Source organism: Rhinichthys klamathensis, unplaced genomic scaffold (genome assembly GCF_029890125.1).
Source record: "Rhinichthys klamathensis goyatoka isolate OS25496 unplaced genomic scaffold, OSU_Roscu_1.1 h1tg000639l_1, whole genome shotgun sequence".
In the NCBI taxonomy this organism is placed as follows: Eukaryota; Metazoa; Chordata; class Actinopteri; order Cypriniformes; family Leuciscidae; genus Rhinichthys; species Rhinichthys klamathensis.
The window spans coordinates 608,142-625,091 of NW_026607085.1; the positions used below are offsets into that span (position 1 = coordinate 608,142).

General features: G+C 36.2%; 1 protein-coding gene across 9 annotated transcripts in view; it reads right to left on the bottom strand.

Annotated features, from left to right (window-relative positions):
• Nucleotides 1-16,950, bottom strand: part of fcho2 (FCH and mu domain containing endocytic adaptor 2) — a 52,372-nt gene that overhangs the window by 2,479 nt on the left and 32,943 nt on the right. The window contains exons 16-29 of one of the 9 annotated variants that reach the window (XM_056241403.1): nucleotides 15,354-15,398; nucleotides 14,409-14,454; nucleotides 14,196-14,278; nucleotides 12,352-12,429; nucleotides 10,822-11,334; nucleotides 9,832-9,947; nucleotides 9,630-9,759; nucleotides 9,170-9,229; nucleotides 8,682-8,793; nucleotides 6,272-6,427; nucleotides 4,390-4,522; nucleotides 1,654-1,853; nucleotides 1,027-1,091; nucleotides 74-238 (exon numbers count right to left, since the gene is read on the bottom strand). In XM_056241403.1, coding sequence (XP_056097378.1) covers nucleotides 74-238; nucleotides 1,027-1,091; nucleotides 1,654-1,853; nucleotides 4,390-4,522; nucleotides 6,272-6,427; nucleotides 8,682-8,793; nucleotides 9,170-9,229; nucleotides 9,630-9,759; nucleotides 9,832-9,947; nucleotides 10,822-11,334; nucleotides 12,352-12,429; nucleotides 14,196-14,278; nucleotides 14,409-14,454; nucleotides 15,354-15,398 — 1,902 coding nt within the window. Of the gene's footprint in view, nucleotides 1-73; nucleotides 239-1,026; nucleotides 1,092-1,653; nucleotides 1,854-4,389; nucleotides 4,523-6,271; nucleotides 6,428-8,681; nucleotides 8,794-9,169; nucleotides 9,230-9,629; nucleotides 9,760-9,831; nucleotides 9,948-10,821; nucleotides 11,335-12,351; nucleotides 12,430-14,195; nucleotides 14,282-14,408; nucleotides 14,455-15,353; nucleotides 15,399-16,950 lie in introns of all 9 variants that reach the window. The other 8 variants (XM_056241401.1, XM_056241405.1, XM_056241404.1 and 5 more) reach the window with 8 other exon arrangements.

Genomic DNA, 16,950 nt, shown 5'->3' on the forward strand with positions numbered 1-16,950 from the left:
TATGATATCAAATCATAAAATCTTCTGGTGGTAGTGTATCTGGTGTTTTGGTGAAGTCCAAAATCATTCTTACCACTGGCGAATCTCTTCTTATTGAGGGAGAGCCGGTAACCGGAGCCAACTAGTTCCATATCTACACCAGACAGAGTGCTGCCCTCGCTGAAGAACTGAACAGCCAGGGTGGCAGGGATGGATGGACCATCAGACAGCTCAAACTTTGCCCTCAAAGAACCAGATCCTGACACATACATACACAGTGAGTCAACATTAAACTACTTTGTGCCAGAAGACTTTTTAATCTGTACAACATTACAACACAAAATTGCATTGTGGCAATCTAAAAACAGATTTTGACCATTTTCCAATTCATTTTCATTTTGCCTTTAAAACTCTTATATAAATTCCACAATTTATTTGCATGGGAAATGAGAAACAGCCCTGTAGTGCACTTTATTACAAGCTGAGTGTTTACTTTTGAGTCCATTGCAGGTTGTGCGCAACAAACTTCCTTATTCTGTAAAACTTTTGTATGCAATTTGTTAAATAAAGAGCCTTTTTTTTTTTTTTACTCGAGCAAAGATGAGCATTACCGATGTCCATCACATATGCAGGTTGATATCTAATTTTGTTTTCTTCTTCTCACTAACATTTAAATCAAATAAAACACCAACAATTAAAAGGACTAGCTAAGGTAGCTGATTAGCTTAAAAGTCCATAGATATCGCAGTCAGTTCGCACTGCCGTTAACACTTTCTCCGACAAGAGGATGCAACGTTGTTTGTTCATGTGATGTTTTATTTAAGTATAGAACAAGATTGCTTTGCACCTTAGTTTCGTAAATCTTTTTTTGGTTCGTTTTTTAAAGGAAGTTTTGAGTTTTAAAAGTTACATTATGTTTCTATTTTTATTTCAAATGATCATTGAAAATGTTATTTTAAATGATATAAGATGCACAAAGATGCTACTTTAACAATGATATGCAGCAGTAAATCAAAATCTTGGTTGACAGTGGTGTATTTATCTTACCTTCATTTTCAGACTTGACAGAGATGTCACTCAATTTCCATAATGTCTTACTCTGTTCCGCATTCCTAATTAAAACACAGTAACAATCAAATAGTTAAACTGAGCTGTGTAAGTGGCTCAGATTATGCAAACAATATCATTCAACAATTTGCGGTCAGTAAAAGTATTTTTTTAAAGAAATTACTACATTTGTTCAGCAAGGGTGCATTAAACTGATCAGAAGTGACAGTGACTTTTACATTGCTACAAAACATTTCCATTTCAAATAAATGCTGTTCTTTTGAACTTTGTATTATTCATAAAACAATCCTGAAAATAAAAATGTATCAGTTTCTGTAAAATGTAACATGAATAAATTACATTTAAAATATATTAAAATAGAAAACAATTATAGAAATTAATAATAATATTTTTTAATAATAATAATGTTTTTACTGTATTTTTGATCAAATAAATGCAGTCACGGTGAGCAAGAGAAACAAACCAACCCCAAACTTTTGAAAGGTAGTGTAAATTTGGTATACAATTTAATATTACAGTGATTGGGTCCATACTTCAGTGTTTATTTGTATCATAAAATATTGCGTGTTTGTTTGTATGTTTATGTGCCTACACCCTCCAACTCACCAGATGGCGTTGGGGAGTGACTGCATGTTGGTGACCCCGCCAGTGACAGGCACTAGCACCTGTAGGTTGGTGAGCGCAGCAGGGGGCTGCATGGCCTCTGGGTTGTATCGGTAGTCCACTCGCAGGTCTGTTGTAGTAGGGGCACATTTCCAGTACACCACGAGGTTCAGAGGCGTCGACTGAATCCCATTTGAACATGCCTGAGAAAGGAGGGCCAAAAGATCTTTGCTCACCACCTGAGGACAATGGCTTATCAATCTGATTTACACAACAATAATCAGGCGAACTAAATATCAACAGTACATATGCAAAATAGCTGCGCGATTAATCGTAAAAAGATTGTGATCTCGATTCAAACACCCACGTGACCTTATTTCTAAATGACGATTCGGGTCTGTCTATTAAACCTTTCACAAGTAGGATCACAGCAAACATTCAAATCTGTGTTCACGCTGCCGCTGACCCAGAGGCAGCAGTTGTTCATGTATTGGTATGAAACAGCTTCACAAACAGTCTTTTCTATTCTAATTCTCTGTTACAGTAACTCAAATTATCACATAAGTACTGGCATTAAAATGTATAGTTCGGATATAAACACTGATGTCTATGGTAGCGATCAAAATAGAGTAAACATCCTTTTTTTTATATACGCAAACAGTTACACCAGTAGGTGGCGACAAGTGACGGTTAAGAAATATACAGCATATGTCATTGAATCATTCATTCAAGAGATTTGTTTAAAAATGCTGATTTATCCAGTAATGAACCAAGTGGAGTCTTTATGAGTCAAGTCACCTTCATTTATAGCGCTTTTAACAATATAGATTGTTTCAAAGCAGCTTTACAGTGACAATAGGAAATTAAAGTAACAGAGATTGTTTTGGCTTTACAGCAGCTCTAGAATAAAGTTATTGTCCAGCTAAAGTTAGTTTTGATTGATTCACTTCCGTTGCAAAGATCATTAGTTATTAACTTAGGGGCCGCTTACACGACACCGTTCCAACAGAAAACCCTTAACGCGCTCCGGCCCGCACAACAAAAGTGCCTGGCGGCTTGAGAACGCAAACCCCGAAATAGGTTCCATGGTGCAAGCTTTAAAAACGCAAACCTGTGAAAACGCTGACGGCGTGCACATGCGTATTACGAGTTCAGTCTATAGGTATGCGCGTTTGAATATATATGTGTGCAGGCGTGTAGTTTTTACTTGTCTTAAATTAAAGTTAAAGTTACTTGTCTAACTAATATTAGCGTAGACGCCATTCTTCTCATGATGTAACAAGTACATCAGGATTTATGGGGAGTGTTCCCGGTTCCGGCTGACCTATGCAGCCTAACATTGAATTATAGAAGTTTATAATGCGTTATGTGTATGCTAGGTCAAAGAGAAGTGTTTTTAGTCTAGATTTAAACTGATAGACTGTGTCTGCTTCCCGGACAATGTTAGGAAGACTGTTCCAGAGTTTTGGTGCTAAATAGGAAAAGGATCTACCGCCTGCAGTCGATTTTGATATTCTAGGTATTATCAACTGGCCGGAATTTTGAGATCGCAGTAGACGTGAAGGACTATAATGCGTTAAGAGCTCGCTCAAGTACTGAGGAGCTAAACCATTTAGTGCTTTGTAAGTAATCAACAATATTTTTAAATTTATACGATGTTTATTTAGCTGTAGTTTATTTATTAAGCGTGCAGGGCAACCACCCATAATAGCTTTACAATAATCTAGCCTTGATGTCATGAACGCATGAACTAATTGTTCTGCATTTGTTAATGAGAGCATATGATGTAATTTAGATATATTTTGAAGATGGAAGAATGCGGTTCTAAAGATACTAGAAACGTGACTTTCAAATGAAAGATTGGTATCAAAGAGCACACCCAGGTTACTAACCGACGACAAAGATTTGACAGAGCAGCCATCAAGTGTTAGACAGTATTCTAGGTTATTACGTGAGGACATTTTTATTTCCCAATAATTAGAAGAAACACTGTTTTTTTTTCCAGAATTAAGTAGTAGAAAATTACTAGTCATCCAGTTTTTTATATCAGCGATGTATTTCGTTAATTTTGTAAATTGGTAAGTTTCGTTAGGTTTTGAAGAAATATACAGCTGAGTATCATCGGCATAACAGTGAAAGCTAATTTCATGTTCCCTAATGATATCTCCTAATGGTAGCATGTACAGAGTGAACAGCAACGGTCCTAGTACTGAGCCTTGTGGTACTCCATACTGAACTTGTGATCGATAAGACATCTCTTTATTTACTGCTACAAACTGATAACGGCCAGATAAGTATGATTTAAACCATGCTGATGCAATTCCACTAATGCCAAAATAATTTTCGAGTCTATTTAAAAGAATGTTGTGGTCAATAGTATCAAATGCAGCACTAAGAGTGAGTGAGTCGTTGAATCATTTATTCAAACCACTTTTTTAAATAACACAAATGAAATCGGTTTTAATTAGACTGCAGCAATTAACAATTTGTCAGAACCTCTAGTAAATTATATGTTATTTTGTTTAGTTGTCTATTCAGAATCGTGGGAGAATCGTGATTTCTATTTAAAAAATAAATAAATAATAATAATAGTGATTCTCAATTTATCCAGAATCGTGCAGCTCTAATATGCAATCATACTAGAAAAGCTAGTACTAACAAGCTTTACTCACGTGTTTCTTGAAGAATTCAAGGACTAACAGTACTATCCCAAAGGTAACAGAATGGAAAGCTATGAACCTGGTACTTTAGGATGTCCACGTTGTAATAGGATGCAGCAGGATTCTGCTCAGAGCTCTTCCTGAGGTACGCCGTCAATGCAGACATGTTCAGCCAAAAGTCCTTACTGTTTGTGTCACTCTGGGAGGAGTCACTGGAGTCACACACACACACATATAAAGAAAACAGTATTAGGAGCTCAATAATTCAATGCTGTGTGTCATTGGAGCAGCATGGAATAACTAACCCTAGTCCAGCAGCTCAACTATTAAATCACAAATCCCTCCTGATTTGAATAGTCATGCTTGGGAACTGCTGGAGCGAACTCCCACAACAAGAAAAAGGATGTGGGTGAGTGAGAGCAGGGTGAGTTTAGCCTGAGAAATTTAGCGATCATGATGCTACTATATGGAATCATGAATAAAGTAAGAAGGCTGTTACAAATATACAAAATGTTTTATCACTTTCTCATATACACATTGTTTTTTTATTTATTATTATTTTGGTAACAGTTTACAATAAGGTTTATAAGTTAACATTAGTTAACTAACATGAACCAACAATGAGCAATACATTTGTTACAGTATTTATTCATCTTTGTTAATGTTAGTCAATACAAATACAGCTGTTCATTGGTTGTTCATGTTAGTTCACAGTGCATTAACTAATATTAAAAAATACAACCTTTGATTTTAATTGCATATTATTAAATATTGAAATTAATATTAAGTACTAAGGGATAATGTACATCCAGCCGGTGGTTCTCTATAAATAAACCCCAACAGGGTGATGAGGACCCGACGCGAAGGTAATAAGTGTAATATTAATACTGTAATAAGTATCCCGCTTATTACACGGCGACTTGCCACATAAGTAAATAATTAGACACGAAATATTGATCTTAGTTGAAATATTTTATTAGGTCTTTAAATGCAAAGCTTTTGCGGAGAGCAGTTGCAGCGTGGCAAGTGGCAAATCTCAAATTATGGAGATAAGAGATATTGATTTCCGATTAAACTGTTTTAAAATCGTACCTGTTTGTATCTTATAATCCAACAGTGTAGAAAACAGTCACAATTTCACAAAATGGCAGCAGCGAGTCCATGATACTGGATGGCATAATTAAATAACTGTACACAAAATATTGATTCGACTGAGTTTTAATAGTTTATTAGCTCACCAAATCCAAAACTTCCAAGAAGAAAAAAAGTTCCTAGCAATGTGTAGCGCTGCTGACTTCAGTAACCCGGATGAGCCTGCGTTATCTGCTTTGAGAGGTTGTTATCTGGGAATAACATACCACTGGATGGCGCGATTGACAAATCAGAATCAAGTATTCCACAGTGCCGTGTAATACCTAAGATTAATAAATGCTGGAGATGTATTGCTCATTCTTAGTTCATGTTAACTAAGGTAGTTCACTAATGTTAACTAATGAACCTTATTGTAAAATGTTACCATTATTTTTATGAAAGAAGTCCATTATGCTCACCAAGACTGCATGCATTTGATCAGAAATACAATAAACAGCAATATTGTTCAATATAATTACAATTTAAAATAACTGGTTTCTGTTTGAATATACATTTTAATATGTTACTCCAGTCTTCAGTGTCACATGATCCTTCAGAGATTTTTCTAATATGCTGATTTTCTCATTATCAATGTTGAAAATAGTTGTGTTGCTAAATATTTTTGTGGGAACTGTGATGCATGTTTTATCACCATTCTTCTTTGATAAATAGAAAGTTCAAATGAACATCATTTATTTGAAATATAAATATTCTTTAATGCATCCTTGCTGAAATAAAGTTAAATTACTTTATTTGAAAAACTGCCTCAAAAACTCTTAACAGTAGTGTAACATTAGTAGAAACAAGTTAGTGTAAAGGCACACACTCACCTGTGCAGTAGTTGCTGGTTAGGCATAATTTGCTCTAATTTGCTAGTGTTTGAGAGTTTGAAGCTGAGTACAGCAGGAGACGGACAAGAGGTGAAAATCTTGATGATGCCGCTAGGGAAGGACAGGGTCATGTCTCCTGTGATCTTCACAATGCACCTAAAATCACATTTTTAAGAGATCCCACTCACAAAGAGCCACTGAAATATGTCAGAGCTTAGAATATCTAGACTAATGAACTAATGAATTATTTTAGAAAAATATAATTTTTCCATTAGGGACCGTTCGGTATTTATGGAAAGGGCCACCGGAGGAAAATAGGGGAGGGTCATGTCTTTTTATTCTTTGTTGAGGGGAGGGTCATCCAAGTCACCCAACTTTTGTATTCATGAAAACAGCAACATTTCAAAGTGGCTTGTTTGGTGCATATTTTTTCCATGTAGATCCATGTAGCTCTCTCGGTCTCGGCCCCCCATCGCTATCAGATGGGTCTGACCCAACAAAAATCCAGTTTGGCGCTGTTTGACAGTACGCGCTCATAAAAAGTGCATTAGAACAGAACGCCAATGAAAAGTTTACCCGGCAAAGCTTTAAAGCATGAGCAAATAATGAACTTTTGTGATTGCGAATAAGTGCAGTGTCCTGTGAGTGTTACTCTACCGCTGCATTAACATGTGATGTGAAAGTACGTCGAGTTTTACAGTATTGGGACTGAGGCGCCAGAACTGCAGCTGATATAATGTGCACTGTAGCACGATACTACCATATTTTAGTTTCCATTCTTATTGTGTTTCCACAACAATGTTAGTGAGTAAATCTACTGAAATCGCCACCATAACAGTGGAGTGTGATGTGTTAGACGTAGGGCTACCACATTTTTAAATTACTATTAATAGTATTATTTGAAGTTAACATAATAAAATACGTAGACCTACACCAAAAAAACTAGTTGAGGATAAATTCTTTAAAATTGGGCAATTCCAGCGTTATGGACGTGACATTTGCAGTCAAAACTTGAAATATAAATTATCAGAAAATGCATTTAATACTGAAACGTCTGTTTATATATTCATACTCCCTTAATGAAGGAGTCCAGACATTAGAAAAATATCAGTCTACACATTTATACATGTTTTATATTTAATATGAGGGAAATACACATGTGATGTGACAAAAAATCTTTAACTTTTAGGTGGCAAAATTTTTTTTTTTGCAATTCTATGAACTACGCTGCGCAAAACAAAAGTAATACTACCCACCGGATGAAGAAGGGTTGGCCTCCACATAACATAAAATATTATTTTTATTTTATTTTTCGTGTTCGCATTTATGAGGGAAAAAAAAGTTACGGACTGACAGCTCTCTGTTACGGACATGACCGCTCTGAAAGTGACTTTAAAACTTTCACAGAGACCTCAAACAGAAAGCACAAAGCCTTTCTTTAAAGTGAATTTCGTTTTTTATTAATTGTCTCTTAATTTTAATCAATGTTTCATCAACCAATTGCCTGGATTTAATAAATAAGAAGTAAATATAGTAGAAAATAGATCATCATGACACGGAGGCGCCGGTGCGTGAACTGGACTCGTCTAATAAATTAACCGAAACTCAGCGTAATAGGCTGTAGTAGGCTACTTGCCTCGCAGACCTGATAAATATATAGAAAGCTTGACATGTCTACTTTTTAACAGAACAATTCAAAACGAAAGAAAACAGACTACAGACTGCTCTCTGCTTATGCAATCCTAAATGTGCATTTCTCTCTGGCGCGTTCACTACTGCGAAGATCGCGAGTTAGCATCGTCACCTTTATCTTTGCAGCCGACACTGACAAAGACTTGTTTATTAATAAACAATTAAAATGTCTCCTTGCTATATTTGACATATTCATAATCATTACTTTTGCCGGTTCTTTGTGGCAGCTTTTAGATACTTTATTGGCAGCGCCACCCTTACATGTTACATGAACGCGTCACCACTGCATCAGCACCGAAAACATGATTTTTTTCAAATCAAAAATCGTGATATGAACCGAATTGTAGGTTTGGTCTATCGTTACAGCCCTAGTAAGATGAGAAAGCAGGAGTTTAGTCGTTTGTCATGGTTGTAAAAAAAACAATGGCTATCTGAACATCTTTGCCAAGCGCAAACCAGTACAGAAGTAATCAATAAATTATCGGGGAGGGTCATGCCTTTTTTCACAATCATTTTGGAGGGTCATAGAAAAAATTATTGCTGGCGAAGGGAGGGTCAAGTCTTTTTTGACTACAGATCTCAAATCTCCTCCGGTAGCCCCTTAAATAAAAAACGAACAGTCCCTTACTTTTTAATTCTATGATATTTCAAGGTTTTGTCGTGTGTATAGTATGTAAAGTCTGTGTGGTCTTAGCAGGGCAGATGACATGAAACTCACTTGCTGGGATCTGCTCCTTTGAAATACGCATTAACCGACTCAGTGAATGCTACAGCAATGGGCAATGCATCTTGGGAACCCAGTGTCACTGGACTGGGCCCACGAGATATCCCTATGAGGGAAAGGATCAGGAGAAAGATAGACAATAAAAAAACAGACATCCAAGTATGAATAAAAAATAATAAGAGGCGTTCTGAGGAATGTGTTTCAGTTAAGATCATTTAAACCTCTGCAGTGACAAACAATGACAGGTCAACAGGTAAAAGCCAAGGAAAAGACATCATCCGCACTATTTCTGCCATGCATCCTCATCAGACGCACAATAGTCAGTTTCACAATTAGAGATCATTCACATGGTGAGTCACAGAATGAGAGTAGTTATGGTTTAGCAGATGGGGCAATGCAATTGGTTGATCAAGGAGAGATGATCATTCTTGAGTCAGTTAGTAAGTTAGAACAAATGTTCTTCTGAGTTCTTTCCACTCTACCTGCCGGAGTTTCACATCTCTTCTCAAATGTGGGCAGTTTCCCCACAAAAAGATCGTCCTCTTAATTCAAAATGAAGAGGAGGAAACAGGGCGAAAAAAAAAAAACAGGGCGAGAACACAGTTCACCAGTGAAGAATGAGGATGGAATGATCTGGTGAGTGATGTGTTGACCATACGATGAAATACAATGTGTAGAATATTATTTGTGCATATTAGCTTTCCTTACACATGGACATGAATATAATATATAAAAAAAAACATTTTGAAAGATATCCTGTATCCTAATAACCATAAAGTATATGAATGATGACTTTATTGTTATAATAATGAAGTAATACATTTATTAAATGATAAATGATATGAAGTATTCATACATTTTGTAAGCCTGATGTGAATGTGGATGATGTGAAAAACGATTTAGTGTGTGCAGCTTGTGTTCACAGGAGTGTGTGAGACTCACCGACAGTAGGTGTGTTGCTGGTGCTCAGGGAGGTGTTGGAGCTGAGAGAGGAGGAGCTCTCGGCACGAGCCAGAGGAGCAGCGGGAGGAGGGCTAGAGTTGGACAGCTTATGAGGGCTGAACGGCCGGCCCTGCAGAAAACAACCAACTGATTAATAATTCACTGCATTCAGGGGGAATCAGGAAATATCTTCTTTACTCACAGCCTCATTGATGCCCGTCAGCTTGGCTGCTGGCAGTTTGGGCCGTGATAATGGTCTTGGAGGAGGGACTATGGCTGCTGTGCCCAGGGGAGTAGTCGGCCTGTTTGGAGGTGGTACTGTGCATGAAAAAAAGAAAAAGATGACAGATTTTAGAACCACAAGATGTACGAACAAAAGGGGTTTAAAATACGGAGACAGCACCCTCTGAGCGTGATTTAAAAATCACCAATGCCGAAAAACATTCAAAATGTGGCTATACTAGATTTGGCATTATACAGAAAACAAACTAACAGTCAAATCCAAAGATTACACCTGATGTTCAGTCGCATGCAATGGCCAATGTCACAATATAAACACATAAAAAAAATAAGAATAAGAAATTATAAGACCAGGTAAGGAAACTAAAAGAAACATGCACACTTTAAACCATCTTAGTCATTATGTTCTGATTTTAGAAAACATTGGATATGATATTTCTGACCAAGTTTGCGGACACATATTAATTTGAGTAATTGTACTGTTAATTTGTGTTGCTGAACTAAAATTATTTTGAAAAATAAAAAATAGAAGACAAAAATAGAAAAATACATAGAAAACAAAATGTATTAAATAAAATATACTGTATAAAACAAAACAAAATAAAATAAAACCAAACTTAGGTCCCACATTTATTTTTACTGTATCTAGCTAAACAGTAATAAAGACTATGATGGCTTATATGTGAAAAATTTGGTTACATTTGTATTATTCAAATAAATAAACACAGAAAACACAAAAATAAATACATTTTCACCAATCAAACAACAAAATTCAAATAAATCTAACTCTTACTGAAGAAAAAAAAGAAAGAAATCCAAACAATTACAATGAAATAAAATAAGTTGTAAAAACGTCAGGTTTGTTAAAATCTCAGTATATTTATCTCACTGTCATGTAGCCATGGGACAGTGTTGGAACATGCTTATGAAAACTCTCATTCCTCAATATTACCATCCTGCATGGATCGGGCTGGTGCTTCCTTTAGAGAGGGGGTGCTCTCCTCTTTCCCAATGCTGCCAAATGGGTCACAAGTCTCTCTGAAGAAAAGCTTAGGCTGTTGAGACACAGGCACTGACCGAGGTCTCGCTGGTTGATGGGATGGTCCACGACATGGCACAAAGGCATCATTGAAGGCAATCCATTGGCTCTGGGCCCAGGACGAAAGTGTGTCTGGACCAGCGATGGCAGCACTGAGAGGGGGCTTGTGGGTAGCGTAGTCCTTAGGAAGAGCTTGTAGGGCTGGAGGTACGCTCAGAGCTCGAGTCGGGCCAGGACGGAGGGGGGCAACAGCCTCGACGGGGAGAGAGGTGGAGGGAGGAAAGGGGAGAACAGGGAATGACGGGGTGCACGGCTTGGCGAGACTGGCAGGAGAAGGGAGTTTGGAGGGAACGGGCAAAGCAGGAGGCTCGGTAACATCAAGACTGATTGCTGAAGGAGAGGTGGGCTCCGACTGTAAATCCACTTCTGTTACACAGGGGTCATCAGAGAGAAAAGAGTAATGATGCTTGTAAAAATATACCATATACTGACAGGCATGCTGAAAAGACTACATGGAAAAAATATGAAAGAAACACAGATGACCTGGATATGTGTATATCCAGAGGAGGTGCTTTGTTCTCTTAATCTGAATGTGTAATACAGCTCTATATTTCACATAATTACATTAAGAAGGGGGGGGGGGGGGTGGGGGGGGCTTTTTTTTAAAATAATCAGTAAAAAAATTATATATATATATATAAATAATACAATTTAAATAGAGTAAAATATTATAACAATATAATTATAAAACAATAAAATGAATACATATAAAAATAATGAAAATATAAATATAATTTAAAAAATAATTTAAAGTAAAACATAATATTATAAGTGTACATTTTTTAAAAAAATACAACGGAACAATTATTATAAAATAATGTTCAAAATATTGTGGAATCCTACTGAAATATGTATTTAAAGATATTTTTAAACATACTGTAATGTGGTATTCCTAAGCAAATGATCAGCTAACCTTCATGCACTCGTTAGTCTTTACTAATACAAATACAAAAAATACATTAATAAATAAAATACTGACATAGACGAAGGGCAAAAAAGGTGTCAGTGTGTAAATTCTGTCATCATTTTACTCACTCTTATAACGTTCCCACCATGACTTTGTTTCACACGAGAGTAAGTAAATGATTATACTTTTTTTTTTTTTTGTAAACTATCCTTTAAGTACAATAAAGTGTGTCTCTGTCCTTATCTTCTGTGTGCAGAAAATGTAAAAAAACAAAAAAAACAAAACAAAAAAAAAACCTTATTTTCACAGATTCATCTCTAAGAAATATTAGGATCTTTAGCTGCGGGTTAGTTCAAGCAAAACATTCCTCTCATCATTCACATTTTTGCATATTTCTTTGCCATTAGGGTCAGTGTCTGTTATGGGAAAAGTTCTATTCTGACGATCAAACTGCAGGCATGGGTTATAAGCATTACCTGGGTCTTCAAAAACCTCATCATTTAACTGCAGTGGGGGAGATGTAGGGAAAGATGTTAAGAAGAGAGAAGCCAGGTCTAAGAAAAAGAGCATTAAACAAATACAAAGCAAGGATGAGAAAAAAAAGAAAGAAAAGAAGTCAATGTAAATGAGGCTCAGTTAAAACATATTAAGGCATGGAAAAAATAAAATACTCAAAAGCTAATCAAAAACACCTAAATAGCACACAGAATTTATAATAAAATGCAAGTGCAATACTTTACTACGTTACTAATATCCTCTTCACAGCTCTTTTTGTTCATTTGCCAGGTCAGATCTATAACAAGATCATGTTTGACAACGTCTGTGACACGGGGACTCTAAACTCCGCCCTCTGACCTCTCAAGGTGCCAATTAACTTTGGATTATGATTGGCCCTCGTGGATAAGGTCAGAGCTTGAATGACGGGTTGGATTTTTATAGTGACTGCATTGAGTGGCTTATCAGAGAGAAAAGCACTCACTTGTTTGCAAACAACGCCTTAATGTCAAACTAAAATGTACCCACAATATTTCTTCCAAAATAAAGTATTACAATAATATAAATAGTAAATAAAAACTCAAGTCTGAAATATTTCCAACAAAATAATTAAAATCAACAACAAAAAATAAATTTGCATACATTACATACATAAATTCTGTTAAAACTACTTTGCACCTCATTTTTGTTAACGTACATCTAAAAGATAATGTTTAAATTTGGTCAAAACCACATACTGTCAACTGCACTATTGCCCAAGATATAGAAGCTCCTAATTCCCAGATGTCAAAATAACATTTCATTTCAACAATCAAGGTCAAGAGCTTTCAGAGAGAGACAGAGATGAGGGTAGAGAGTGAGGAAACACTGACCGTACTCACGGAATACACACAGGAATCTTATTCATGGCTCAAGATCCAACGCATGTGTAAATCGTACATAAAAACCATTCTTATGTAAAACTGACATTTAATTCAATGGGAAATGTTATGTATGAATGGATTAACAGCATGGACGATTTACAAAGAATTCAATTTGTTTTGTGTTTCACAAATAAAGCCTAGGGTGTGTCAAATTATGTAGAAAAAAAGGGGAAGAATGAATAGACTACGCAAACAGCATTCCTCCGATAATAAGTCAAGAAATTCAATTATCAGCAAATAATTTAGATATTTTTTTTAATTCCTGTTATATATCAAAATGCAAAAAACAAAAGTGAACAAAAATAGACTAAACAAGCAAACAACAAAAAACACGTCTTTCCCATGGCATTCAAAAGATGTCATGCTAAAGCACAGGATAGATTGAGTGAGATATGAAGTCGCTGTGGGATATGAGGGTTTCCGTGACAACAGCAGCCTGAGCAAGCTCTCTAGAGGCGACTGTTGTGGACTGGAAAAGCCCAGACACTTTCCCCAGCCTGTAAGCATCATCAATAATAAAGGAGGTCAGACCTAAGACAAGCCTCCCAGAGACTGGGGGATGGAGGAGGTGTAGGGGGTGAATGACTTACGACTGTCTGCTTGTACAGTGTGTGTGTGTGTGTGTGGTCGATGAAGAACGCTTTGACTCCATCACTGCCAAGCTGAACTCTGCCATTGAGATTACTGTAGATGTTAACCAATACTTTACCGAAATGTGATTGTACTTTAATATACGTTACATGCCGTTTTGTGAAACTCTGAGGTATAAGGAAAAAGACCACTGGGATTTGGATTTATAAACGATGTCTAACAACAATAGTTCACTGATGTAGTAATGACATTAATACAGAGCTGTACCCAGAAGAGTGTGCATTTGCAGTATTACAACAGACGAGTATTACCTGACGAGAGGGGAAGAGACGAGCTGGAGCCGGTGCTGGTCGGGCCAAACGGATCCAAAGACAGCAGGTCATTACTGGCTAATCTACTGTTTGAAGGTAAAAAAAAAAAAAAAAAAAAAAACTTAGGAAGTTGTACAACATAGTGCATAAATGGTTACACTTTTGATAAAAAAAGGGAGAACAAATAAAGGTTAACAGCAGAATTTCTCTTACTCATTAAAGGATGGCTGTGGTATCTTGTGTCGTGTCAGTTCATCACCTGTCGACCAATGAGAAAACATGCAATTGAGTAACGGAGCAACTCTTCAGGCTTTATTTGTGATCTGCAGGTGGCCGGTTGCATAAACTGCTTTGACTAGTCTTAAAAGTTAGTCATCTAACTTTTTTTCTTCAAGACTGGTTTTAACTTCTAAAAATCAAGGTAGAATGGTCTAATTTGAATCGGAAAAGCAAGACTGATCTCCTCTCGTCTCACTGCTATTTGGTCAAACTAGTTCTTATAACAGTATTAACATAGTGGCTAAGTTTATGCAACTAGCAGCTGGAGCCTGTTGCAAGAAACCCCTAAAATTCAGTTTATAAATCCATCTACAATTATTATTTCTTAACTTAAGGGGTTCTTGGTACTGGGCACTGCTCATTAGGTCCCGATAAAAAAAATGCAGCTCATGTGTTTCATGAAGTAAATATGATGTTATCAAATGAAATACTAGATTGTTGCATGTAAAAAATAAAAAACCTACATGGAAGCCAGAAAACTACAATAGTCACTAATGTTTCTGACCATTAAGTGCCATGTTAGTAGAGGACTTTGCTACATGAGACACATGTCCATGCAACCCCATTTGTCACACCAAATACATACATTTAAAATCACAAGCTATAAATGATTGGCATAGTACATTTGAAATGGTATGTATTTGAGACCAAATACCAACGACATACAGTATTATACACAAAGGACAAATGACAGTGTTAAAAGACAACAGCATAAATTAGTAATGCTAATTTTTGTACAAATAATTAATTTTGTAATTTGCACATTTTGTTTTTCATTTTTATTAGCTCCACAGGAATCCCTCATTCCCACCAACACAAATGCAGCTGTGGACCAAAAGAGAGTGAGTACGCCGACTAAGATTCCGGGGGAATACTCACCTGTCTTTGGATTTACAGAAGGGAATGTGTGTTGTCGTGTCATTCCTAAAGTGAGTATGTTTGAGATCCACATTTACAATAACATTCAGTTCTGAATATTCTTCAGTTTATTCTATACGCCCATTTGTATGCCTGTTATATGCCTATTTGCCCACGTGCCACATATTACCGGTAAGTTTTAAACAGTAAAGAATATGAGACACACGTCAGGTTCTGGACTGATAGTAACACTGATCTGATCTATAATCGCTAAATTTGATATTTGATACCATATTGGATATTGGCCGATGGTACACTTTTTTTTTTAAAATTTTAACAGTATCAGATGAAATTGTATGTTTAACTGCGCACATTTACTTTACCTTTGCCGTAATCCAATGCTCAGTAAAGTTAATCTTTAAAAACACCTAATAATTTAATAACAATGTTAAATGGGTTCAAATGTTATGCCCTTTTATGAAGTCTTGATTTTGTGTTCAGGGTGTACTAGAATGATTTCATGCAACTCATTATTTTTCACATATTTACATTATTACAGTACCTCTCTCCCCAGTCTGGCTCGAACACGCCGATTTCTATAAAAACCCTCCTTCCAAAATACGAAATATTTACCGCTTGTTCGGGAAAAGGCCCGCCCCTCCATTACTGCGAGTTATTCTCTAGTGTAAATATTAAGGTTTTTTCAAACTTCCACTTCGAGCCCGATTCAGACCCTGACAATGTTAACGAACAAGAGGATTGTGCAGAATGGATTTCATGCACAGACTTTGCAAGCATGGATTTCACAGGACGTTTCAGAGTGGTATGTTTTTTTGTAATTTTCTTATACATTATAGATACGATGTTATCCACCATTTAATCGTGATATTTGTCGGAAAACTAAGATAATACAAACAGTAATCGATCACTAAGCCATGATTCATTTTCCTAAGGCGAGAGCTTAAGCAACAGAAAACAAACTGTTCTTCATAAAATGTGCAGCGCACAGATAAACTTTTGGGTTTTAATGTCCAGGAACAGTGTTTAAAATAAAAGTTTGTCAGCCCTAGGAAGGTCAAACAAATGAGTTTTGGAAACGTTGTGGGGAAAAAACAGCGTCTCTTCAACATAGCGACAACACTGTCTTCTCTAATGCAGCTCAGCCAGGCTTTGTCTCCTTTTTTGCGTATTCTGTGGGTGGAGATTATTTAAATGAGGAACATTATGACTTCATAAGATCCGGAAAAATTGCGCTGTAGTCCAAACGAGCCTTTCGCTGTAGTTCTTGAAAAGTGGATTCTGTCAAATATAAGCTTTGAAACCTTGCAGATCTTTTTCATGCTCAAACAGCAACATTACACACTAACTAAAGTTAAAAAAAAATTGGAAAAGCATAATAGGACCCCTTTAAATATAGTCTTTAGAAAATCTCAAAATGAATATACATTTTTAATAAATTATAATGTCATAATGCCTAAATTCACTTCACTTGTAGCATTTTAGTTCAATTTTTTTTTAAATTCTGTCCAACAACATTAAGCATAATTCGTGTTGAACACGAAATCAAATTGTAAATTGGATTTAAACAAGTTTCCCTTAACATATAGAGAAAGAATAC